Source organism: Convolutriloba macropyga, chromosome 14 (genome assembly GCF_964194025.1).
Source record: "Convolutriloba macropyga chromosome 14, txConMacr16.3, whole genome shotgun sequence".
Classification (NCBI taxonomy): domain Eukaryota; kingdom Metazoa; phylum Xenacoelomorpha; order Acoela; family Convolutidae; genus Convolutriloba; species Convolutriloba macropyga.
Window position 1 is genome coordinate 46,641,118 of NC_134481.1, and position 26,483 is coordinate 46,667,600.

Below are 26,483 nucleotides of genomic sequence, written 5' to 3' on the forward strand. Positions count from 1 at the left end.
CTGTACGTCAGGACTTGTCCTGCTATGTTTTTTACTTCGTCGAATAAAAAAATGTTTCGCTTTAACTCATTTTGCCGCCTTTTCAACATTTTGCGTGAAATCTTTTTGACTTCTCTAGGCTAGTTTCTCTCTTCTCTCATTCTGCTAAAAGTGATTTTGAACATCAGTTGCTCAGCAAAGCAATTCAAAATGAACAGAGTCAGTATAAAAAATTGAAGTCAGAAATAGAAACGGGATAAACCCATAAAGCCCAATTTTAGATGCCCGCTATTTGAACGTCGTTCCTATAAGTATTAGTTACCTCTCTCTAATGCTTATTGTTACTGATAGTAGCCCCATGTAGCATCTCTCTAAGAAACAGAAGTATGTTCAACTACGAAATGCCATCAAAATAAATCGGACTTAAAAAATGTTTTTGTACAAAAATCTTTTTTTTTCAATATCTTCTGTTATTTCATTCCCAATCATGCTTATTGGAATCAACGGCGGCTATTTTCCGGCAATCTGCCGGGTATGTTTGAAATTTATTATCTATCGCACCCCTTTTGTACCATCTATTCTAAGCTGTTAATAGCAAATTGATTGATCAACTGCGCTCAAACAATTTTTGCATCAATTTTTTGGGCCTTGTGGGATTTTTATGCAATTTTTCGTATGACAGTTTGGCTTTTCGTCCTTAAAAACGGGATAAACTGGTAAAGCGCGAGTTCAGTGATCAGAACTTTGCTTGTCCCTAAGTATATATGTTTCATAAAAACTGCCGAGTAGTTGTGAGTTCATGATTTGGAATGTCTTTTTTGGGAATGAGGGAAGCTTGAAAACGAATGAAAAAATGTTCAGTTAATTTTGAGACTTAGAAGTCTTTGTTCTGGTGACCATGATTCGATGCCTAATAAACCAAGATCTTTCAGAAATTCAGTTTACTTTATAATTAGTAAACAAAATTGGGAAGCTTAGACCGCGTGCCACTATTTTTTCTCAAAATTCTTTCTGAGAATTGATTTTCCCCGCCCGCTAGTTGTTGACATTATATGTCTCGTTTTATCTCACCTTTAACTGTCTTCCCTCATTGATAATTTTATCAGTTCATCGTTCCATCAAAAAGGCTTTCTTTGGTTCGATTTTGCCCAAATTTGGCTTTTGTCGCTTCTGCTACGTTGATGTGACATGCAATTGTTCATGCGCGTTAGTTTTTGCTAAAATTTGATTTGCAGTGTCTGTACATCGTGAGAAGATAGAGCGAGTGACGTCATGTGCGAGCGGAGTTGAGCAGACTGTGAAGACTCTCTCCCAGTGGCTCACAGAAATGGAGGCCAAGAGGGCGCAGATTCACCTGACCCACCTGGACTCATACTCACTCGAGACTTACGTCCAAAGCTTAAAGGTAGGAAATTATCTTTTTTGGAGCTTTAGTGGTTTCGTGGAACCGGCTTGCAAGATGTTGCCTTCGATCCTGCAAAAAGTGACGCAATTTTCTTATTGCGTTCATATGTCAAAGCTCGGATGCTAAATTGCAATGTTCTCGGGGATTGGGTTAATTGTCGAGAATCCTGAAGCATTTGAGATGATCATACTTCAAAAATTATGCCAGGGATAGCGTTGTCTTGTTAATTTTGAGATTTTAGAATTGTTAGCTTGTAAAATAATAATCCTTAGTCATCTAAAGTTGTTTAATTATTACAAACTCGGATTGAATTTCAAACACTACTAACCCTTTGAGACCTTGTTGACAAATTTATGTCTTTAGGTCTTCAACAAACAACTTGACTCACATTTACACGAGAAAGAGGCTCTAATTGACGACCTGGTTCCTGACCTACTCAGAAATGCAGATAAAGATCATGAAATCATTGATTCTAAAGTTGACGACTTAAACCAACGATGGGACAATTTGAAGATTTCAGTCGAAGATCAGGTCTTGATTGGTGGTGACCTGCTCAAAAAACTAACTGACCATAATGAAACCATTGTGGCTGTTTACAATGATCTGGCATTTATCCAAGAATCGACCGAGTCTATGAGGAAGAAGGAAACTGGTGAAGTTCAATTGAAGGTTTTGAAGGAACTGGAGAGCAATTGCAATGAAATGGATGGAAAGTTGGATCTTCTCAGACGTGCCTTTGACGGATGTAGGATTCCTGAAGGTTGCAGTCAGGACGCATTAAACGAGGATATCAACAAACTTCAAAGCGAACTTGCAAAGATCAAAGACGAAGTCGGCGATCATCTTCAATTGTACGATTTGGGATCTGCATGTACAGTATCCGTTAACAGCCGTCTTGACGACCTCGAAACGGTTCTCCACGGAGGTCAGGAGGAACTGAACTTGATGTCTGGTGACGTTTCATTTTGCATTTTGGACTGCGGAGGAATCGATGCGAAGTTTGACGAACTGAGCACCATAATCGGACAGTGCAATTCAGAATTGAGCTTGATAATGGGCGAAATTGATTCTGCTAAAAGTAAAGGTTACCCAATTAGCGAGTTGGTTCTGTCACAACATGTAGGGTATCTCTCAGAGCAGTTCGAGAACCTTGAATCGGATCTGAGCGAGATCAGACTGAGGAACAACAACGCTATGAGGACGTTTGAGAGTTTGAAGAAGAACGCGGCTAAGATAGAGGAGTATTGTGCTGCGAGTGAGAAGGCGATTGAGGCAAATAGCAAGCCAACATCAGTTAAAGCTGCCAGAGATTCCACAATATCGTTAGACGTAAGTCCGTATCATAGCAAAATTGTTGTCGTTGCCTGTAAGTTGACAAATTTCATTTTCCTTCCGGTTGGGCCAATGATTTGTTGAAATTAATCCAATAAACTAGATTTGAGTCCATAAAATTCGAGATGTGATTTTTTTACTCTTTATTTGTTTAAATTTTTATAGCATTTATTTTGAAGCGGTTCCCAAAACTTATATCAGGCGCTGAATCTTGGTTCTATAAATGTAGTTGGTGATAAGTGACTGTTGTGTGTTAATAGCTGATCAATAAACTTACTGACTAGTTTATGGTACAAAAGGTTGTTTACGTGTAGGGTAGAAAGAGAAATGGTTGCAAAATATGACACATTTTTGTTGTTTTTCAGGATAACAAGATGTCCCACTTGGATCCCCTTGCCAACAACGTCTGCAGCATCTCATCAGACGGAGTGAGACTGTTGATGAAGGAGGACAGCAGAAGGGCAGTGGTGACATCTGCAGACCAGGAAAGAGCATCCTCAAGTGACAAATTGGTCTCCGAAATAGTGGAGAATGCGATACAGTCGGTCAATGTTGCACTTGCAAAGGTTATTTAAGTCACCAACTTTCAATTCCCGAAAGGTCAGCCTTGTTTTACACTTCTCAGTTTTCATACTCAGTTTTGCATCGTTACTATCAAGACGTTACTAGTACAGGTCGTTACAGAAGCTGACGATTTACTGAGCAGATTTGAATTTACACGTCCTTCAACCTTGTCAAGACCAATGTTAAAACCTTCTCAATTTTAAAACAAATGAGACGATAAATCTCGATCAGCTATCATTTTTTCCCCAAACTTAAAAAAGATAAAGGTTGGATCGGAACTACTTATTTAACGGTCATAATCTTATCTTCAGCAAATGGATGCCCGTCTGGATACTGCCGCAGTGTTTCTGGGAGAAAGGGAGGAATACATTCCAGAAGGAGTCAAGTGTCTGTGGGATGCCATCCATCAACACGAGGAATTGAGGACAGACGTCAACCTCATGTTTGCAGCCCCACATCTCCACCAATGTGTCGCCGACACGATACAGGTCGGATTTTTCAAAAGTGTCTTTTCACCCCTTCATTAGAGAGTGTTTTCAAACTCTGATACCCTTCATAGGAAAAAATCTGTTCAATACTGACCTTTCTCGGGTGATGAAAAATTAATGGATGCCTAAAAAATGGAGCTATCAAAAACTTCCAGAACAACATAAAAACTCGATAATCGTAGGGCAAATTTGCGTGCTAACTTTACTTGAAGTTGTTTGGAAACAAACGACAAAGGGTTTAATAGAATGCAGGTTTTTTGAATTGCCAAAAAATTTCTTAAACGGCTGCGTTGCTACAGCATTGAGGTTATTTTTATATTGGTTGTTTGGGTTCCTTCGTATGGGAATATTTTTTCTGTATGTTTCATGTGTTTGTGTGAAACCACGGGATGCATGAGGCACATTTTCAAAAAATTCTTCTTGGACTTCAAATCTGAGTTTAATGCTTAAGGGTTGGCCTTTGCTGGAGAAAAAATTTCCGTTACTTCTCAAAAAAATAATAGCAATTACACTGGAAAACAAATGATTAATTTTATATCAATTTGATTATCTGCAAAAGAAATGTTGTTCACGAGGGAGGGTGGGGGGGGGGGGGGGGGGGGTGGGTACGGATGAAACTCTTCCGTTTCATATCATAAATGAATTGAATGTGATGAATGGTCAATACATTTGTTTTTCCTGATACAGTTTAAAACAGTGCAAAAATTGAGTTGCTGAACGCCCTCAATAAATGCCTGGCTATTCAATAGTAGACCTTCATTTTTGTATGTTATTGTGTAGCAACTACTCACTTCACATTTTTCTAGTAGTCTGTAAATTGAAAAAGTATGTTACTATCAACTATTACCAGTGGTAAGAACCAATGGTCTGTTTTTAGTTCTAGACACTTCGTACCTCATGATGTCAAATCGTAATGTGACAATTTTATTCAGAATATTATAAATTAAGCTAATCGAAGTTCGGTAACATGCTCTTGTTCGTAGTCTTTCTATAAACAAATGGACCACGGTTTAGAAAAAGAAATTCCTTTTAAACTGTCAAGATGATCTTAATTTTATCATAATTAAGACTTCTTAATTTGTGATCCTTTTGTTATGATGTATGTACCGATATCAACATCAGCGACGTTTTGTTTACTTTTTTGTTTCCCTAGTTTGGCCTTCATGAATTTCGACGATTAATTTTTCACACTGCAAACCTGGAAAAGTTATCGAATTTTGCGGATACTTTAGAAAGTGAAAGTCGGCAATCATTATTTAAATTATTAAGATCATCAATTTTCAATTGATTATCAATTTTATTAAGATTATCTGATATTGTTATGACAACTTGTTCAGATGCAAGAAGAGTTGCTGAACAGATTCCAAATTGCGTTTGACGAGGCTGAACAAAAAGTGACCCAGTTCCCCGAATTGGGAGAATCGAGCAACTTCGAAGAATTGAGACTTGTGTTCGAGAATGCGAGGGAGAATTTGTCCGCCAATAAGATGATGTACAGCGAGAATGCTGCTCAAATCAAGTAAGCCTCGAAAAGATTGTTCTTTTTCTCTACAACTAAGGCAAAAAAAATATAAAAAAAATATCCTGGCTTTTTAGTTTTTCTCTTTTTTTTGGGACCTAACTTCCCTTCAACGATTAAATCTGGGCCTCTGTAACTGTTGTTTTGCAACCGTATGTTTGCATTGTTTGAGTAGAATGGAACTGACAGTTTTGACGAGCCGAATTGATAGAATTGATAGTGGTAATGTTGAACAGCTCGTACAATCGAATCATTTGACTTTTTATGCTCTCAATTGCGCAGTGCTTAAGTTTAAACGTTCTAAATAGCTCGAGAACGAAGTTTGAAAAAATTATAAAATTATTGCGTGTCTCTTTGTATGCAAAATTTTTGGTGTCTGTTCGAGCACTTTTTATTTACAGTTTTAAGCAGCTGAGCTCAATTGGCGGCAGTTAACTAATAAAATTCAAACGTAAAGTGCGCCCAAATATGTGTAATTTTCCCTTAGTGACGGTATTGCCCCACCTGTCTTAACGAGCTTACAGTCGACCTCTTTGATCGAATGTTGCGGGCTACAAAAAAATCGGTTACACGCCTGTTGTTGAAGATAATTTCCTTTGACGCTACTCGATTTTTTTCTGCTGTCCATAAAATGACACGATTTCCCTGAATTGAGCATTTTTCGGAAGTTCTCTAGTTATCCAAGTAATGTTTGACAAATTGAAAATGCGAGATTTTGTGCTTTGACTGTTGAAAGGTTATATTGTACTCACGTTCCTCATCATGCAATATGGAATCTTTTTAGCAATTTAGAATCTTTTTTAATTAATTGCTCTCAAACGAAGTTTGTAGCAATTATATTAGTCCTGTCGGTCTTTTTTATGCGATTTTTCGCTTGACCGATTTTTCGTCTGACGCTTTTAACTTATCGTCCTCAAAAACGGGATAAACAGGTAGCGCCCAGCGGGCATTAAGTGCTCTTAGAGCCTTTCAGCTCTGTTTCAGATCAAACTGTTTTGGAGACTTATACTTATACTTATGGTGTGAAGGGCGGCTCTTAGAGGTTGAAGACACCCCCACTGTTGACCCCCCTATTGCCCCCCCCCCCCCCCCTCCGTGGCTAGCTACTGACGATCAACCGTTTGCTGAAAACGCAAATTTATACTTTTTTGCATTTTTTTTCAAGCTTTTTGAAAATTTTTGACATTTTTTGACTTTTATCAGCCCTAGGTGTCAAAGAACCTCCTCTAGGGTTTGATATTAGGTTACTGCATTGTTTCTAGTGGTAATCGAATGGTTTCAACATTTTAACATAACGGATTTTAGCAGTTTTTTGACAAAACGTGCAATTTTTTCAAATTTTTTGACATTTTTTTCCTTAGTCAGGTCTTTCAGGACCCAGGGGCCAGAAAAAAATCTTAAGGGGGTTGATATTAAGCTTTTGACAAATTTTTAATGCCCATAGAATAGTTTTTGAACTTTTTAATGTCACAAGTTTTAGCATTTTTTTTAATAAAACTTGCTTTTTTTTCAAGTTTTTTTTGAAATTTTTTGTAGTTTTTTAGGTTTTTTCAGCCTCAAGAGCCAAGGAACCTACTATAGGGTTTGAAAAAAAGGTTACTGAATAATTTTTAGATTAAATGGAATGTCTTGCAAGATTTTAACATCTCGAATTTTAGCATATTTTTGATATTTTTAGCCATTTTTCTAATTTTTTGACATTTATACCAATCATTCAGATTTTTTGAACCTCAAAGGTCAGAAAGCCTCCGTTAGGGTTTGATAGTAAGTTACTGGAAAAATTTTGTTGGTCATGGATTAGTTTTCATCTTTTTTAATATCACAAGTTGTTGCAATTTTTTTTTTATAAAACTTGCAATTTTTTTTATGTTTTTTAAAAACTTTTGTTATTTCTTAGGTTTCTCTAGCCTCAAGTGCCACGGAACTTCCTCTAGGGTTTGATAATATATTACTGCATAGTTTAGTGATGTAATGGAATTTTCTTCAAGATTTTAATATCACGAATTTAAGCCTTTTTAAGAAAAATTTTTGCAATTTTCATGTTTTTGATTTTTTTCCGGCAACAGAGGCCCTCGAACCTCCTCCAAGGTTTGATAATAAGCTGCTGCATAGTTTCTAGAGTTAATGGGATGGTGATCAATTTTTTTATGACTCCAGTTTTAGTAATTTTTGGATAAAATTTAAACTTTTCAAATTTTTGGAAAATTTGTATGTTCCAAGTGTATTGATCTTTATGAGCCTGTGAAACTATTTCTGGCTTGAAACAGGATATCGGATAGTCTCTTGAGATAATGAATTGGTTCTTAAGATATTAATGTCTTGCATAATGTCATCTTTTTTGCGGAATGTCATCATCTGTGATCTTCATTATCAATGAGTTGTAGTTGAAATGTTTTTTTTTTTATCATAACTTATCTAACAGGCACTTTTTAGTAAACCATTGTTAATTGCTCTCAAAAGCCATTTGTAGCAAATTTATTACCCTGTCTGTCTTTTATGCAATTTATCGCTTGGCCGATTTTTCGTCTGACCAATTTGACTTTCGTCTTCAGAAACGGGATAAAGATGTAGTGCCCTGAGGTCACTAAACCGTGGCTAGCTGTTGATGAAGCCAAACGCTCGCCGGTCGTTTGAGAGCAATTCGCCCGACGTTAGTAGGTTATGTTTGAAGAAATTTTGTGCTGTTAGATTTGTACTATTTAGACCTAACACTATTATGAAACGACCAACGAATGCGATTATAGAAACAAAACAAACATTCAACTAAATATTTTTTTGTAACTTTGTCACTTTATACGAAATATTTGAGGAGAATATCCGCAACTGATTTTCAACTATTTGAGAAAAAGGAGTTTGATGTTTAAAATATACATTGTAATTGTAAATATTTCTATTTTAATAGTTTTAGATTGGTAGACCTTTTATAAAATATCTGCGAAAAATTATGGCGTGACTACTTATCAATAAAAAGAGTTTGTTATTCTAAAAATATATTTGATTACATAATTTATATCAAAAATATTATATTAAAAGATGTATTAAATAGTTTATTCTATTTTAATTTTTTTAGAATGGTTGTGGCTCTATCTTCAAGAGATTTTTGTTTTTGTGTATTTGTTTTCTACACATGTTTTGAGGGCTATTGGCAAGATCTTAATCGTGTCTACAGTCGCGAAAAAACTTTAATTATTTGCTAAACTGTATATACACAACAAATGAATGCAAATAAATTCAAATACTTTGTTTGAGACCTTATTGAAAATTTGTGACTTTTTTACGTTCTCCTATACCTCGTAACAAACTTAAGATACAGAGGCTTTGAAGTGTTGACAAACTTTCAGTTCATACATTTTTTGGATCGCAATTTTTGGTTCCAGGAACCATGTATTTTTTGGATTTTAATAGCCGCCGTCAGCTTCTCAACGGCTATTGTTTAGGCGCTCTTCTTTTTTTAATTCGCTTTACCTTTTGATCACGTTTTTTTGTTTTATATAAAATTACGCAATGCAGTGAATGCGTTTAAAGTGAAAAGAGCAATATCAAAGGATCAAAAGAAACATGATAAGCAGATAAAGCCCTCTCATTAAGTCATAGCGCATTAGGTTATCAAAATTCATTAAATTGATTGATAGCTGAATTAAGTATAGTTTTAAAAGCTAACTGAAACTGCACACCAAATTAAAACACTCTTTGACACTGAACAAAAAAAAACAGGAAAAGTTTGGTCATTTTCTATCTCTTTCTTTTTTCCTGTTTCAATCCCGATGTTCATCAAATGCGTAAACAGCGGCTATTTCCCGGCGATTTCTCGGCTATATGTTTTGTGTGCTGATCACTGGAATTACTTATTTCCAATGTAAACTATGCCTCAATTGTTATATGAATTTAATTTAAAGCTGTTTCGATGTCTCTTTTGAGGTATTAATAGTTGCCATAGCGATAACAACGGAGCTGCTAATATATTCTTTTGCTCAGGTTTTCAAAAATTTTTTATGTATGTGCCAGGTTTGGTTATCTTTCTTCCTTGCATTCGTTATCAGCAATCTTTTTGTCTTTGGAGCTAACGCACCTACTTTCTAGCAATGTCTCAGCTAGGTTATTCCCTTTCTTTAGTTTTAAGATTTTTTTCACTTCGCAATCTTTAGACATCAATCCTGTACTTGTATTCAAGCAGCCGTTTAACTGTTTTTGTTTGTATGACGTCATTTGTTACACTCACGTGCAGTGACTTCTGTTTTTAATCGTAATGTGTGCTTAGTTTTCGATCAAAAGACTTACGTTGCTTAATGAGTTTATCACTAGTTAGGTCATAGAAGGGCACTTTCAAGGTCAGTAATAACTCCTATTTAGTGAAGTCTGAAATAAATAGTTATATTACATACTCGACAATTCGAATGCGTTTGATATTTCTAACTGGTTTTAAGGGTTTCATCCAATTATCCGATCGCAATTTTTGTTTCTGTAATCTGTGTTTTTTTTGCTTTTTGGTGTGCTAATTACCGAAATGTGTTACTTCTAATGTTATTGTTAAAAGAATTGCATTTAAAACTTTTTTATGTCTATTTTAAGTTGTTAATGTTTTTAAATTTTTCCATTTGTTATATCTTCTATACATTTTTTTGTCGTTTTGCCTCTGTTTGTGTCTTATTTGTTCACACATGTTTTGACCAGACTGCAATTTAGCTGTTTTGCTGATTTCGATCAAAGAGACGTTGGTTTTGAAAACTTATTTATAAAATGTGGACACGATGTTTGGAATGATTTCAGTTTTTTTAACGCTTCATTGTTTTTGACTTCAAATGGTCTATAAAAGTCCAGTTTAGCTTCCCGTTGGATTTGTTCTTAATTTGCATCTTTAGACACTTTCTATTGGAATTAGGGAAAACAAGAACTGTCAACAAATCTTCAGTATATTTTCCTAAATTTCATGTTTTTTAATTCATTTTTTTCCTGCCTCTGCTTGTGCCATATATGTCAACCGAGACTTTTTTTTACTTATGTGCCAGGTTTTATTATCTTTATTTCTTGCATTTGTTATCAGAAACCTCTATATGGCCTATGGAGCTATCGCTCCTACTTTCTGGCTAGTCTCAACTAGTTTATTCCCTTTCTTTAGTTTCAATTTTTTTTCACGCCGAAAACCTTAAAACATCAATCATGTACTCGTATTCAAGCTGCTAGTTAACTGTTTATATGTGTGTGACGTAACTTGTTACACTCACTTACCGTGACTTCTGTTTTTAATCGCAATGTGTGATCAGTTTTTGATTATAAAAGACTTACCTAAATGAGTTTATCACTAATGATAATATCATTGAAGGGACCTTTTAAGGTCAATAAAGAACTCGTATATAATGAAGTCTGAAATAAATAGTTAAATTATATCCTCGAGAATTTAAGTGTTTTTGATATTTCTAATTGGGTTTTGCGTGTGGAATCGGCAGTGCAATCAATTTAGATCTTAGCTGTTGCTATCTATTTTACGGTGGGCAAATATACTTCGCAGCTGTCTGTAATGGGCAGGCTGCCAGCTGTGTGTGTAAAATGTTTAAAATGGTAAGGTGCTTTCAGCTATGATATAGTTCAGACGTGTGAATTTGGCACAGAAAACTCGCTGGCATGGCAGGTTTTCATTTTTTGGCAATTTTGATGTTTTGAAGATTTTATGCCTTCTACTTTTGTGTGATAAAATGGAAAAATAATCACCGTTGCTTCTCTGTGGCATTTTTGTGAAGCTATTATCAGTAAAGGTTTGGACTGAAATAACGCTTGTTACGCCTCCAAAATTATCTCGTGAGTCTACGCGGTGAAAAGATGAGCCGAGGTTTAAGTGTGAGAGGAGAATGATCTTCATGTGCAAAGGCATTTTACCGAGCTCTCTTGTTTAACGTTATGTGACCATTTTCTTTTTTACATTTTTTTCCCACATGAAGTACATACAATACAATACATTACGTTAATTACATTATCTTTGTTGTAGTGTCTTAAATAGCTGAAGAAATTAGGCATTTCGCATTTCACGGTCTGTTTTCATAGGGAGTTCTTCGACGAATTGAATCCTCTACGCGATTGGCTGAATCAGAAGATGAAAGAGATTGATCTCATTAGCAAACATGGCAGCATTGACCCAGAAATCATCGAACGACAAATGCAACAATTGGAGGTATGCGCCAAAAATCGCAATGTTTGATCCAAATACCCAAAGATTTGGTTCAGGATTTGGTCGAAATTTGTTATGTGATATAGCGTTAAGGGTTAGAAAGTCAGCTAGACATATACACATGAACAGTTCTTTTCCTCAGAGTAAAAAGGCTCATTGTTTCTGTGCCTCTATAAGTAAAAAAAAATCTTTTTCTGCTCATAAAAAGAAGTCTGATTTAAAAAGAAGTTGGATGTGAATTCCAATACAAGAAAGAGATTTTTAAATAAAATGTTGCAAATTGTCAAATAAAACTGGTTGAACGTCAAAAAATGGCATGTCTCAATCACTCATTTCTTTCAAATTCCGTGCTTTTGCTATTCAGGTTGAATGGATATTTTTCATATTATTTGCAATAAATTTGCAGCTAAACCCTAGAGAACGCTAAAGACGTTCAATAAACTTCAGAAATGTGCATGATGCTTGACTTGCTTGAAATTGATCTATTTTGATTAGATTTAGCGATAGTTTAGTAACGGAATTGCATGAGTTTGTTCCGATCTTACCTTGAGTGTCATTCTCTTTCCCTTTATAGACCCTCAGCTTAAAGCCACTATAACTTATAGACCCCCCATTACTTAGTTATTCCGCAATTGGGGGGGGGGGGTATTTTCCTGGGGGTCTAGAATGGGAAAGAGCGAAATGTGGCTACTGTTGTGTTATCACTGCATGGCGTGCTGTAGGCAATCAATGTTGCAATTGAAAACAAAGTGCCACATATCCAAAACGTGGTCGAATTGGGGTCCCAGGTCACAGATGACAAAGACACCTTTCCAGAAGTGTACTATGCATGTCTGGACATGAGCGAGAGCATGAGTGACCTTGAAAGTGCAATCCAGGTCACCAGACAGACCCTGGAAGGTATATTAATGACGTCATTTTTGAATTGGTTTCTCATCAGTGCCTTTCTGAGAAGTTTTGCTGGATATTGTACAGACGGATAATGTAATCAACGCTGGTGACCAAAATGTTCTTAACTGGGCAAATATTCATATTTGATTTAGATGGCCTTACTTTGGCTGTTGTCAGTATTTTAAAAAAATAATGTCTTATTTTTATTGAGGGTGGGGGGGGGGGGAGGGGGTTGATTTGTAACTGATATCCCAAATCTGCGGATATCTCGAGATAAAAATATCAGCAAAAAGTTCGGCAGACGTTATATTTCATGCTTAAGACCATAGCTTATTCTAATTAATATACAACAATCAAACTAATAATGAACATGAATGAAATTTAACATTGAAATTAATATGCATTGATGAAGCTCTAATCATATTATGGTACCGTTAAACTAATTCAAATTAGGTACTCTGGACGACTTGAGCGAGTTTGAAGCTGAGAATGATGAGTTGATAGAATGGCTGACAGCTGCAGAACAGAGGTTGCATGCTGAAGGATCTGTGTTGATAGTTCCTGACGACATTCAGATCCAAGTTGCACGCAATAGAGTATGATTCTTGATACACTTCGCTATCTTGCTTATTTCTTATCATTTCACATCATTATTTTCGTTCTGCAAACTCTGGTCCGTTTCTTTTTCCTGCCCCTGAATATTTTTCAGATTTTAAAAAGATTTCAGGAGTCGATGCCATCGAGAACAAGTCAAACCAGCCGTACACTTAACTTGTAAGATATTGTACAAATCTAGAATATGGCTCTTATATTTTACGATTCTATCAAGTAGCATTTTTTGTTCAGATCTTGCAAGCCTGTTGCAAATAACCCTTATGCTGTGCAAAATTGCAGCGACCGTTTGTACACAGATTCAGATTTAGTAATGGTTACGTGACTCTGCTTGAAGTCACTGAGAACTTCTGGCGTTTATCGAGAACCGCGAAGCGGTTCGAGATATTTAGTCAGAATTTCGAAGTGACTTCTGCAGAGTCACGTAACCATGCTTAAAACACGAATCGCGCACGTTTTAAAATGACGAAAGTCAACGGAATCAACTTCTGGCTAAGTAGCAACTTCTGGGATTATAACTTCTGGCATTGCAGACTTTCGGTATTTCAAAATGTGCTCGTGAATGTTTTAAGTAAACATAATAACGCAGCATTGATTGCTGTGATTTCTTGTTCTTACAGATTTGCTAAATTAGTCTTTATAGATTGCAATATTCTACCCAGGAAAATGAAACGGATACAGATAACTTTTAATGGTTATATTCATTCATCTAATCAAATAGCTCGACGCGTAAAGCATGTATTTTTTTCTCGTGTTAATTCAGCTATATGGTATGTATACTTAAGTTGTCATTTCATTTCGAAAAGTTTGTTGGGTTATTTTAGAGAAAAAAGGGTGCTTCGGTAATATAAAATCAATGTATTAAAATTTTGCGGCGAGTTCATTTATGATCATTTTGATACCTTGGCTTGATTTTTAAATGTTGGCTCGTTTCCGCTGCAGTTAACTCAAACATCGAAGCTTCTCATTTTAGGGTTAAATACGGAACTTATTCTCTTTAAGGCCAGTGTCGAAACGAGTAGATTTGAGTGACTACGTCAATCATTTGCAATAACTTAGTTCTGTGTTTGAAGATGGAAGCATTGAAAAAGGTCAGTTTTAGAACCTTGATCAAGTGTCCTCTTTTCCCTTTTAGAACCAGCCCAACTACACGTTTTGATTAAATGTATTGATAGAGATAGGTAATTGTACTATTAGCTGATAGTCACGCTCTCCGCGCACTATTTCCAGATATAAAGCCAGTCTTTTTCAATTTTGATTTTTTTTTGTTTTCTCGGTTACTTGTGAAAAAAGTGAATTGTTTTGCTTGAGCGTCCAGATCTACTTTTTACCGCTACTTTTTAGGGACTTTACATACTGCAATTTTTTCGAGCAACTTTTGGGAATTTTTGGGAATTTTCATTAGGCACGATAATGTGTTTAGGCGGAACTTCTGTAGTGAAATAGTGAATTTTTTTGATAAGTCAGTTGGAAAAATAGTCGAAAGAACAAAATTAAAATATTCGCAACCATGTGCTACCTTATAAAGAGCAACAACAGAGAGATTTCTGCTGAAGGTGGTCCTTTTAAATATTCGGATTAAACATCAACAATAGAAAAGTTAATAGAAAAGATACAACGCAATTTGAAAGGGCTACTTTTCGACTTATTTTAGGGCGATAACTCATCATTCGCTGCAAACACTTCAAATTATCGTCTAGTTTCAAATGATTTGACCACTTGAGCGTTTTTTTTGTTTGGCGATCACGCACTATATTTCTTCCTTACATAAAATAAACATAGATATTTTATATCAGGAAGAAAGAGACTGTTAAAAATGGATTTATCTGAGAATGGAAACGTCAAAGTTGACTAACCACTGGAGTGGTTTGGAACGTTTTTTTATATTATTTTTTGTGCACTTGTTCCAGTATTCGCCGAATCCTAAAAAGAGATTGTTTTCAGTTAGGGTATTGAAAGTCCTTGGATCCCAGTAAAGTATTAAAATACTAATTGACCAAAATGGACAACCATTTCTTTTTCCTCGTGATTTGGGCTCTTTTTTGTCTAATCTGTTTTTTTATAGCTGCGAAGCAAGCTGTAAGCTGAGCGGAGCTATATTGCTATGTCCTTGGTTTTTTTTTACAGTTCGGAGAATTTGAATTGTATTGGGGCGCTGTTCTTTTTTTAAAGATCTGTTTACACATTTTCATGACTTTTGAAGTCAAATTGGAGTAGCGATTTTGGTCACGCCGAAACAGGAAGTGAAGCGAAAAAGCGAGTGGATTTGCGACGTGAATTTTTTTCACTCTAATTTTAAAGTAGAGTGAGAAAACGGTGATTGAACAAAAATTCGCTTTCTCACTTGTGGCTTTTTTGTTCACATGCGGCAAATTCACTTTGATTTTTACTGTTTTTTCTATTCTTTTGGATCGGATTTTTTTTCTAAATGGTTTTTCCAATCCATTCATATTTCCTTCTAGGCCTAGTTTTTTGTTTGAACCAAATTTTCATTTCCTGCTTTCGGTTTTTTGTTAACCTGCGGCTTTTTGACGTTGATTTTCTGTTTTTTTTTTAAACTTTTTGATCATATTTTTTTTAGAAATCGTTTTTCCAATTCACTCATAGTACGTTCTAGCTCTAGTTTTCTGTTTAGTCAATGAAAATTCTTCGAATTGTACGCCAGGACTTGTCCTGCTATGCTTTTTTGTTTCGTCGTCTGACGCTCTGTTTCGTTTTACATTTGTTCACGCAGCAAAGCTGAAAAAGTCAAACTTTCTGAATGACTTCTTCCTCTCACTAACAGCTTTTGTGCGTGTGCCGTCACTTCCCCCCTCTCTCTCTCTCTCTAGCAAAAGATTTTCGTGATTATATTTTGATCATAAGTGACTTACCTCACTCAATAAAATGACGTTTGCACTTTAAAACTTAATTTTAATTTTAAATTAAACTAAGGTCATAGGAATTTATGTGTAATAATGGTCCCTAATGAAAGGGCTTGTATGCATCGAATTTTATCAAGCTTCATTAATGTATCGTCAAATGTTTTTACATAGCTTCTTGAGCGGAGTCGATACCTTTTTCGAGTCGATAGCATGGTATGTGTACTTAAGTTGTAATTTCATTTCAAAAATTTTGTTGGGATATTTTTGAGAAAAAAGTGTGCTTCGGTAATATAAAATCAATGTATTAAAATTTTCGGTAATATAAAATCAATCGTTTCCGCTGCAGTTAACTCAAACATCGAAGCTTCTGGTTTTAGGGTATATTATGGAACTTATTCTCTTTAAGGCCAGTGTCGAAACGAGTAGATTTGAGTGACTCTGTCAATCATTTGCAATAACTTAGTTCTGTGTTTGAAGATGGAAGCATTGAAAAAGGTCAGTTTTAGAACCATGATCAAGTGTCCTCTTTTCCCTTTTAGAACCAGTCCAACTACACGTTTTGATTAAATGTATTGATAGAGATAGGTAATTGTACTATTAGCTGATAATCACGCTCTCCGCGCACTTTTTCCAGATATAAAGCCAGCCTTTTCAATTTTGATTTTTTTGTTTTCTCGGTTACTTGTGAAAAAAGTGAATTCTTTTGCTTGAGCGTCCAGATCTACTTCTTACCGCTACTTTTTAAGGACTTTACATACTGCAATATTTTCGTGAAACTTTTGGGAATTTTTGGGGATTTTCATTAGGCACGATAATGTGTTTAGGCGGAACTTCTGTAGTGAAATAGTGAATTTTTTTGATAAGTCAGGTGGAAAAATAGTCGAAAGAGCAAAATTAAAATATCAGCAACCATGTGCTACCTTATAAAGAGCAACAACAGAGATTTCTGCTGAAGGTGGTCCTTTTAAATATTGGGATTAAACATCAACAATAGAAAAGTTAATAGAAAAGATACAACGCAATTTGAAAGGGCTACTTTTCGACTTATTTTAGGGCGATAACTCATCATTCGCTGCAAACACTTCAAATTATCGTCTAGTTTCAAATGATTTGACCACTTGAGCGTTTTTTTTTGTTTGGCGATCACGCACTATGTTTCTTCCTTACATAAAATAATCATAGATATTTTATATCAGGAAGAAAGAGACTGTTAAAAATGGATTTATCTGAGAATGGAAACGTCAAAGTTGACTAACCACTGGAGTGGTTTGGAACGTTTTTATATTATTTTTTGTGCACTTGTTCCAGTATTCGCCGAATCCTAAAAAGAGATTGTTTTCAGTTAGGGTATTCAAAGTCCTTGGATCCCAGTAAAGTATAAAAAAACTAATTGATCAAAATGGACAACCATTTCCTTTTCCTCGTGATTTCGGCTCTTTTTTGTCTAATCTGTTTTTTTTATAGCTGCGGAGCAAGCTGTAAGCTGAGCGGAGCTATATTGCTAGGTCCTTGGTTTTTTTTACAGTTCGGAGAATTTGAATTGTATTGGGGCGCTGTTCTTTTTTTTAAGATCTGTTTACACATTTTCATGACTTTTGAAGTCAAATTGGAGTAGCGATTTTGGTCACGCCGAAACAGGAAGTGGAGCGAAAAAGCGAGTGGATTTGCGACGTGAATTTTTTCACTCTAATTTTAAAGTAGAGTGAGAAAACGGTGATTGAACAAAAATTCGCTTTCTCACTTGTGGTTTTTTTGTTCACATGCGGCAAATTCACTTTGATTGTTACTGTTTTTTCTATTCTTTTGGATCGGATTTTTTTTCTAAATGGTTTTCCCAATCCATTCATATTTCCTTCTAGGCCTAGTTTTTTGTTTGAACCAGATTTTCATTTCCTGCTTTTGGTGTTTTGTTCACCTGCGGCTTTTTGACGTTGATTTTCTGTTTTTTTTTAAAATCTTTTTGATTATATTTTTTAGAAATCGTTTTCCCAATTCACTCATAGTACGTTCTAGCTCTCGTTTTCTGTTTAGTCAATGAAAGTTCTTCGAATTGTACGCCAGGACTTGTCCTGCTATGTTTTTTTGTTTCGTCGTCTGACGCTCTGTTTCGTTTTACATTTGTTCACACAGCAAAGCTGAAAAAGTCAAACTTTCTGAATGACTTCTTCCTCTCACTAACAGCTTTTGTGCGTGTGCCGTCACTTCCCCTCTCTCTCTCTCTCTATCTCTCTAGCAAAAGTTTTTCTCTCTCTCTAGCAAAAGTGATTATATTTTGATCATACGTCACTCAATAAAATGACTTTTGCACTTTAAAACTTAATTTTAATTTTAAATTAAACTAAGGTCATAGGAATTTATGTGTAATAATGGTCCCTAATGAAAGGGCTTCTATGCATCGAATTTTATCAAGCTTCATTAATGTATCGTCAAATGTTTTTACATAGCTTTTTGAGCGGAGTCGATACCTTTTTCAACTTATATATTTACCTGTTTCAATCTCTATATGGCACGCAAGTCTATTCTTTCGCAGCTATTCCGGTAATCTGCCGGCTAGGCTTGTTATCTGGCCAACCAGTGTTTTAGCTATGTTCTCGTTTCCAGGTTATTTCCTTTTTGCTTAAATTGCATGCCTGAGAATTTTTGTAATGTTATTGAAATATGGCACTGGATAAAATTTTTCTGTCATTGTTCCTTGTTATGCAATTTTAATGTTCTGGTCAGTTTCAATATGTTTCAAGTTACTTCAATTTCTTTACCCGAAAAAAAAGAAACTTTGAGGCCGTATTTTTAATATGACGTCCCTATTGATCAACCTTATTTAATGTGTCGCCAAATTCGATTCCAACTTTTTGGTTCTAATTCTCCATACTTTATTATAGTGCTGTAACGTTTTTTAGTTGCTCTTGAACAAATTTTGAAGGAATAATTGCACACCTGTGTGTCGTTTCTTTGCAAACTTTTCACCGCACTGTTTTTGTGCTTTTGTTGTAAAACCTTCTGCGATCTCTGTTGACTTTTTCACGATATATGTTGCTCTCATTTCGAAATTAAATCTGTTGCTAACATAAAGGTGATTGTATGCGAGGAAGTAACAAAGCAGGTATAGACATGGTCACATACTGTCATCTGAAGGTCAAGGGTTTGAACCCCTCTGTGGCCGGGTTTTTACTACCATGAAAACTTCTAAACTACTTCACCTCTAAATTTAATTGCCCCGCCTGGCGTTCGAGAGCAATTCAGCTGACTTTAATCGGTTTATGATGTTTCTTTTTTTTTCTTAATGTCCATTTGAGTTATTTATTTGTTTTCTAATTCAAAAATTGTCCTTGATTCAGAAAACGATGGAAAACTTCTCATAAGGAATGTTTTGTCAGACCTTTTTGCATTTTTTAATTGAAGGCTTTGATTTGATTCCCTAATATGGTGAATATTTTAAATGAAATTCTTTGTGCTACATTTTTGCTGAGTCATTTTTTCTTCTGAATCATATTTTGTGCGAAACACCTGATCGAGTCTCCTTGCCATTGAATTAAGTATTAAGTTATAGTAGCTGTTGCCCCGTGTAAAGCCAGAAAACGAATTGGTATGTAGTTTTTCACCGGGTCATTGAAATTAAAGCAATAAAGCAAATTAGAGTCTTCTCTCGTAGTGTGTGTTGTGTGTACGCAGCTCCCCATTGAATTTCATATTTGCATGTTTGTGTGATCTTAACAGCCAAAGGACGATACCAGCTTCATAGATAATGTCACTATCCGTTTGAGTCTTTCTGTCCGATAGTTTTGTGTCATTTTGCACGTAGAGTAGTAATCATAACTTTTTAAAAAAAATGTAGCTATTATGTCTGCAATTGTCGCATTGTCTATCAATAAGTTTTTCAGGCCATTGATCGTGAAATCAAAAACCATGCACAGCAAGTTGATGGCTTGATCGAACTCGGTGAGAACCTTTTGAAGAACAGCGGTGAATCGGGGCACAAAATCGCGCTCCAAAAACGGCTTGATTCTGTTGACCAGCTGTTTGAAAGCGTCTCCGAGTCCAGTTCTGACCGTATCCGAAAGCTGTCTGCTGCACTGCCTTTGGCTACCGACTTTGGTGAGACGCATCGAAACCTAGCCGAGTGGTTCGACACTATGGAAGCTGAATTGTCGAGCAAACTTACAGGCAGCTGGGATCAGTTGTTGATCAAACATGACGAGCGGATGAAACAATTAGACCACCGAAAAGCTCAACTCGACATAATCAATGACTGCGGACCAAAACTTGTAGCCTTGACCAGTGGCGACGAAGCACGAATTGTCGAAAGTTCGATTCACGATAACAACAACCGATTCCGCGAAATTGAAATTGGGCTTTTAGAACGGGGTGCTCAGCTTGAAAAATCGCTGAATGAAACTAGCGAGTTTAAAACTCAAGTTAACGAACTTTTTGCGTGGATTGAAGCTAATTTGAAAGCGATTGAAGCTATACAGCCAGTGACCATTGACAAATCAGACGAGAAGCAGTGCAAAAAACAGGATGAGGTTTTGAGAAATTTGTTTGAGGCGCTCCCAGAAAAAGAAGCTCATAAAGACGGTTTGTTAAAACGAAGCGACGATTTAGCCAAGAGAACTAAAGATCGAAATTCGCGACACGAATTGCTAGATTTAATGCGAGGTTTGAAGTCTAACTTCTCAAATTTGACCTCGAATGGCGAAGCTTTGAGACAATTTTTGTCACAGTCAGATCCGCTCGTTGATGAAATTACCGAGATTTCAGGCCCGCTTTCTGATTGGATGGACGAAGTTGAACCTCTAATTTTATCCGAAATGACCAACCACAACTTTGCAAGTTTGAGCGAGGAAAACCTGAAAGATGAGCAAAATAAATGTCTGGAATTCCAGGAATTAATCCAATCGTACCGCGTGTCTGTCCTGAAAATGCAGAAAAATATGTCACTGATCCAAGCGCTTTACAAACCAGTGGAGACATCGTTGACCAATAAGAACGCAGCCGAGAACCAATCGGTCGCAGATCTGAATGTTTACGTGACGTTGCTGGTGGAACGATACAATTCTCTCGGAGCCAATGTTGAAGAGAGAGCCCAACAGCTTTATTTCGATATCCAGGAATCACTTCAGGTAGATATTTCTTTTTAACTGAATTGTTGACATCTGATATTCCAAAAAGCTGATGTCAGCTCATTTTAATTGTCATTAAAAACTCGACACAACCCCCCCCCCCCCCCCCCGTTTCTGCGACCGCAAATTTGAAATTCTCAACTGCTACTAGTGATATGTATTGCGAAATCAACTGCAGATTTGGAATGGGATTTGTATGTACGATAAGATTTTTTCATACATTTTTAGTGATCTTAAGATACTTGTTGTCCAGGCCAAACTGTTTTCAAAATTTAACGGTTTCACTTTTTTACTCAACCTCAAAGATTTGAGAAACGAATGGCACGTGGACTTAAAGATTCAACTAAACATTAATATTATTTTTCTTCGCGGATGACTAAGTTTATTTAATAGTTTAATTTGTTTATAAAAATGTGCTCATGAGAGGTTTTTATAAAAAGTGTTTGTGTATTTTTAGCATCGTGAAGTTATCGAAGCCATAGCAGAATACCTCACCGGCGCTTACGAGAGCCTGATATCCCCAGAGTCGGTCAGCTCAGACCCCAAAAAGCTCAAAGAGCAACTCAAAAGCTTGGGAAACCTTCGCAAAGAAGTGGACTCAAAAGAAATTGAAATTGAGAAGGTACGACTAAATGCCGAGCAGTTACTCAAAAGCAATCCGAACGACATTATCGGAAAAGATTTGATGCAATTGGTGAAGGAGGCCAACGAATCACATGCACAGGTCAAAGATCTTATCTCGTCCCGAGAAGCTTTGCTGGACAACGCGTACGAAACGTGCAGTAAATTCTGGCGAGAATTGAAACGAGTAAACAGATCGGTTCGTGAGCAGATTGACTCCCTTGAGAACAGTCTTAAAACTGACCCGCCAGGTGTGAAGAAGCATTATATCACCCAACAGCAAGCATTCCTTCAGGCTATCAGAGAGGAAATGGAAGGTTTGTTCATGTTCTTGTCAATATTTATATAATCAGCGTGTATTTCGTAAATCGATGTGAACAGATTTTGTTTTCAAAACCCCTTCTGCACAAAATGGCGAGGGTTGCTACTTTAATGACATTTTTTTGGGGGGGGGGGGGTGTGATATAAGGTGAAAGCTCGATAAGGCGAACACATATTTGTGGCCATTATGAGATAATTATGAACAACAACAGTTTGTGGACATTAGGCGAATACCTATTAAAACTCTTAAAACAGTATTTCAAAACCCACCAAATGTACTCAAGCATTCCTAAAAAATGTCTGCATGATACAATAGCTAGCAACAACACAGTCACATTTTCTTTAAAAATATTGAGCTTTCGTGGCTTTCAATTTATTTCTATCCAGCAATTATGGTAACGTTTTTCTCGAATTATTTTATAGCTCTGAACTATCTAAAATAAAGCCCTGTATAGAATTAATAATTTTTATTTTGTGCCCCTCTTCCCCCTATATGTGCCTAATTCCGTATTTTTGCCCAATTCTTTCATCCGAATATTACCCCTTTGCTTTTTAAAAGTTTACAAACTTGTAAATTATTAAATATCCACATGCTTTCAAATGTTAGATAAAATAATCACAGTATCAGTATTGTAATTAATATAATAATCTTAAAATTGTGGCTATTCGTTCAACATTTACATTTGCTTTGTTAAATCATCTGTGTGTTAAGATGATTCTTAGAAATTGATGAATACTTTATAGCGTCAAGTTGATTTGAAGTACCGTTATTGAGTATTTTAATTGGTATTCGCGTGATGTCTATAAAACTTTAGCTCAGCATTTCTGCTTAATGGATCGCCCGCATTTTTAAGCGGAGTTAGAGGTAGAACTAGCTCTTACATTCAGAATAAAAAAAGTACAAATGTGTGAAATAATCAATTTGATAATCATGGTTCTCGATATGGAAAAATGAGAAATCTCTAATTAATTTCTCTCGAACGAAATTTGAAGCAATTATTGTTTTGGTGTGCATCTTTTTATGCAAAATTTTTCCTTGGCAATTTTGAGTTTTGCTAAAACATGCTTTCTCCTGCTTGAGGAATTTAGTTTGACTTTTTGGTTGACTCATAAATATTAAGTTCCCTTAGAGCCGTAGGGCTGACTTGTCTCTACGCATACGATTTTTTGAAACTGTTTAAGTGACTTAAACTCATGATGTCCGAGGCGTTTTTAGCAGTTCAGATTCTCCTCCCTCTCACTTCTCCCCTGGCACCTCCTCATTTCACAGGTAAACGTTCCAAAGGACAAAGGCAACTGCTTGCAGTTCGTTCGAGAACAATTCCCCGACACTTAACGGTTTGCTATATATAGATCACGTTAGCCATTTCAGCACCTCGGTTTCATATTTGCTTCTACTTATATTTTAAGGCCTGCAAGTTTTTATTGGAGCTATTTCGGCAATATGCGGACTATACTTTCCAATCTGTGGGCTCTACTGCTGAGCGCAAAGAACTTCATTGCGTGAAGGGCAGTTTTGAAACCGGGGTCAGTTCTCATCGGTATGGTTTTTTTAATGAAATGAATTGCGATATTCAAGGTTGATGAAAGTTAGAAAAATTTTTATGAGTAAGAACTTAAGCCTTTTCAACATGCCTTTATAGTAACTAAGTTGCACTCTGCTCGAAGTGTGACTCAAACGTGTATTTCAAATACAAGTTGTCTGCCAAATGCTAGATTATATTAACCGTCCATCAAAAAGGTTTTGACAAGAGGACTCGCCTAGTTCTAACATTAATGAATGTTCAAACATTATCCTTGGATGTCATGATAGCACCATCATCTCAGATGGAAAATTTATTTAAAAAGACCAGCTTTCAACAAAAAAATATTCATTTCCTCATGCACTGATAAGAAATTAATTGAAGAAAAATCAAATAGATCTTTTTTAAATCGACGCTATTTCCTCGTTTTCGGACAAGAATTTATACGCTATTAGAGACATTTGAAAACCAGTTTTTTTTTAAAAAAAAAATCAGCACTTTAATAATTCAGTAAACTGGAACGAATCATTTTTGGGTTGGTCCCGTTCCTAATTGATTGCTTTTCGATATTAAGTTTGCTGGTTTTTGATTGATTTGCTGGGCATATTCTGTTGAACAGCACTTTCAGCAGAATGAGCTAGGATTGTGAAAAGACTAGGAAAATCAAAAAGATTTGCACCAAATTGTCATAAAATTGGCAACATTGGACAACGAGAAACGATGTTCTTGTTACCGAAATATAAAAACAGCAGGAGAAGACCTAAATGACTTTTTAAAGAAATGGGCAACCTGAAGAGCTGACTATTGGACTCAATACGGTCACAGCGTTGGTAGTAAACAAATACAAACAATTTACCAAAACATACATAAAATTACACCAAACATATTAAAAGTTTAAATGAACAATAAACATGACAGAAAACTTTTTTGTATACATTAAATAATATATGGCTGTAAAAGTTATAAGACCCAAAAAGGTTACTCTAGGAAAGCTTCACACCATGGGAACTTAGACAGCAAATCCCAACCGTGCATAGAAACAAAAATTGATTTCTCCTACTGAATTATTGAATAATGGTGTTGAAATCATTGAGACACACAACAGGAAGTCATAGCCGTCGAAAACAAAGAAAATCACTCATAGTTTTTAAAAAAGTCCAGTTGAAAAATAAAATTATAAATGAAAATAAACAATGAATCAAAGCAAAACATGACTCATTAGAGAAATAATGAGACCCCGAATGGTCGAGCCTAAGTGACAGAACCACAAATGCAACTCACTACAAGAACGTTCAATGTCGAAAGATTCAATTTTTTTAGAAACAAATGTCAAACCGGAAGAATCAAAATGGCCGAGTCAGTCGTCAAAAAATTACTTGCGTTTTTTGAGAACTTGACCGGTCAAGCTATTTGAAACCAATAAATTTGAACAAATCGAATCATTAAGTAAACCCACATATGCCCTCTTACGCTGCCGAGGAGGACTGTCGTTAATGAGTCTAAGTGACAGACCTGCAAATAAATTTATGAAAACGGGTAAAATTTTTAAAAAATTATAAAAAAAACATCTCGTCAAATTCGTTGAAACAGCTGGATGGGAGTTGAATTGACTAAAAATCTGATTTATGGTTCTTTGGGAAGTCAGTGAGCGCTTTGGTTAAACAGACTAAGCGACAGATTAAAAACAACTACTACTATTATAATTTTTGGAAAACAGACGGTATCAAATTTGTCAACATCCTTATATTTGAATTAAAATCATTCAGTGGACTCAAATATGCTTCGATATAGAGACAATTGGACCTGTCTCTATTGAGACGATGTAGCAAAAATTGAAACAAACTACAGAAGCGCACAATTTACAAACAATTGCTAATATTTCGTGAGAACAACCGTCTAAATATTAAAAACGATTAGATGCCATTTTATTTATTCTGTAATTAGAACACTTGAAAGCATTCTTGCAATCAAGAGAAAAACATATAAAACTAAAACTGAAGGCAAATTTCTGCTTGTGAATTGGAATTCTTTCTGAAAACTTAAACTTCAGTTTGGATCTTTTCCATTGCCCCCCCCCCCCCCACCCCCAGCTCAGTGGGTGCATAATTGTTTTTGCACCCACCAGACGCACGTGTCATATTTTTTAAACATTTTTGCTTACATTATAATGGCACATTCTGTGTAACTGGAGGTCTTTAAAATACTAGTACAAACAAAAGAGATACGTTTGTTGATTCAGTATTTATTTGCTCCACTTTAAACACAGTTGAGAAATTAGCATGCTTTAGAACTACTCCTTTTGGCCGCAATTATAGCCGGCTGGGATGATGAGGACTCATTTTAATCAAAATTTTTTTCTAGTATTCTCCCCATAGTAGTTTTATTGACATAAGGATGAAAAATTTTGTTAATATAGAAACTACAAGTGGCTAATGATAGTAATTGACAGTTCAAGAGCTTTCATATAGAACTACTTTTTTTTACTATGGATCTAATTTTCCGATTTGGCCTTGTGAGAAAAGCGAGCGTCGCATAAATTTTTACTCGTTTCGTAAGAATTTTTGTTACAATATGGATTTATACAGAATTGGTGGTTCAGCGTGGAATGATTCTATCTCTTAATCGCCAACCAAGGTAGCAGAGGTCCGGCTGAAGCTTTTTTTTCAAAAAATAAAAGAGAAAAGCTGTTCTGATTGAATATTAACAGCGATTTGCAAATGAGTTCGATAATTTCTAGACAGGATTCGAACCTGGGTTATTGCGGCCACAACGCAATGTCATAACCACTAGACGATCTGGACCGTTCATTTAAATCGCCGCCAGAATCGATTTCAAACTTGATCATAATCAATTGCAATTAAATAGTGCGCAAATTTATTTTTTGAGAAGCAACTCCTGATTTAATTGCATTTGTGCATGTGCATTTGGCTGAAGCCCAAAAATAACTGGTGGACAAATTTCTCCCGCTTTGGTTTATAGTTTTTGATGAGTCTTTAAAGTGTAACGACTACTTCAGTTTGACTTCTCATCGACAACATGCAGTAGAACATATCTTTAAATCTTTTTAAAAAGATACTGCGCCTCAAT

General features: G+C 35.8%; 1 protein-coding gene across 17 annotated transcripts in view; it reads left to right on the plus strand.

Annotated features, from left to right (window-relative positions):
- The window catches only part of LOC142352801 (uncharacterized), a 255,743-nt gene that overhangs the window by 158,341 nt on the left and 70,919 nt on the right, over positions 1-26,483 (plus strand). For 15 of the 17 annotated variants that reach the window (XM_075404917.1, XM_075404926.1, XM_075404919.1 and 12 more), the window contains 10 exons: positions 1,215-1,384; positions 1,748-2,713; positions 3,082-3,282; positions 3,592-3,768; positions 5,106-5,287; positions 11,324-11,450; positions 12,170-12,347; positions 12,792-12,934; positions 19,693-20,931; positions 21,389-21,869. In XM_075404917.1, the coding sequence (XP_075261032.1) occupies positions 1,215-1,384; positions 1,748-2,713; positions 3,082-3,282; positions 3,592-3,768; positions 5,106-5,287; positions 11,324-11,450; positions 12,170-12,347; positions 12,792-12,934; positions 19,693-20,931; positions 21,389-21,869 (3,864 nt within the window). Of the gene's footprint in view, positions 1-1,214; positions 1,385-1,747; positions 2,714-3,081; positions 3,283-3,591; positions 3,769-5,105; positions 5,288-11,323; positions 11,451-12,169; positions 12,348-12,791; positions 12,935-16,291; positions 16,310-19,692; positions 20,932-21,388; positions 21,870-26,483 lie in introns of all 17 variants that reach the window. The other 2 variants (XM_075404924.1, XM_075404925.1) reach the window with 2 other exon arrangements.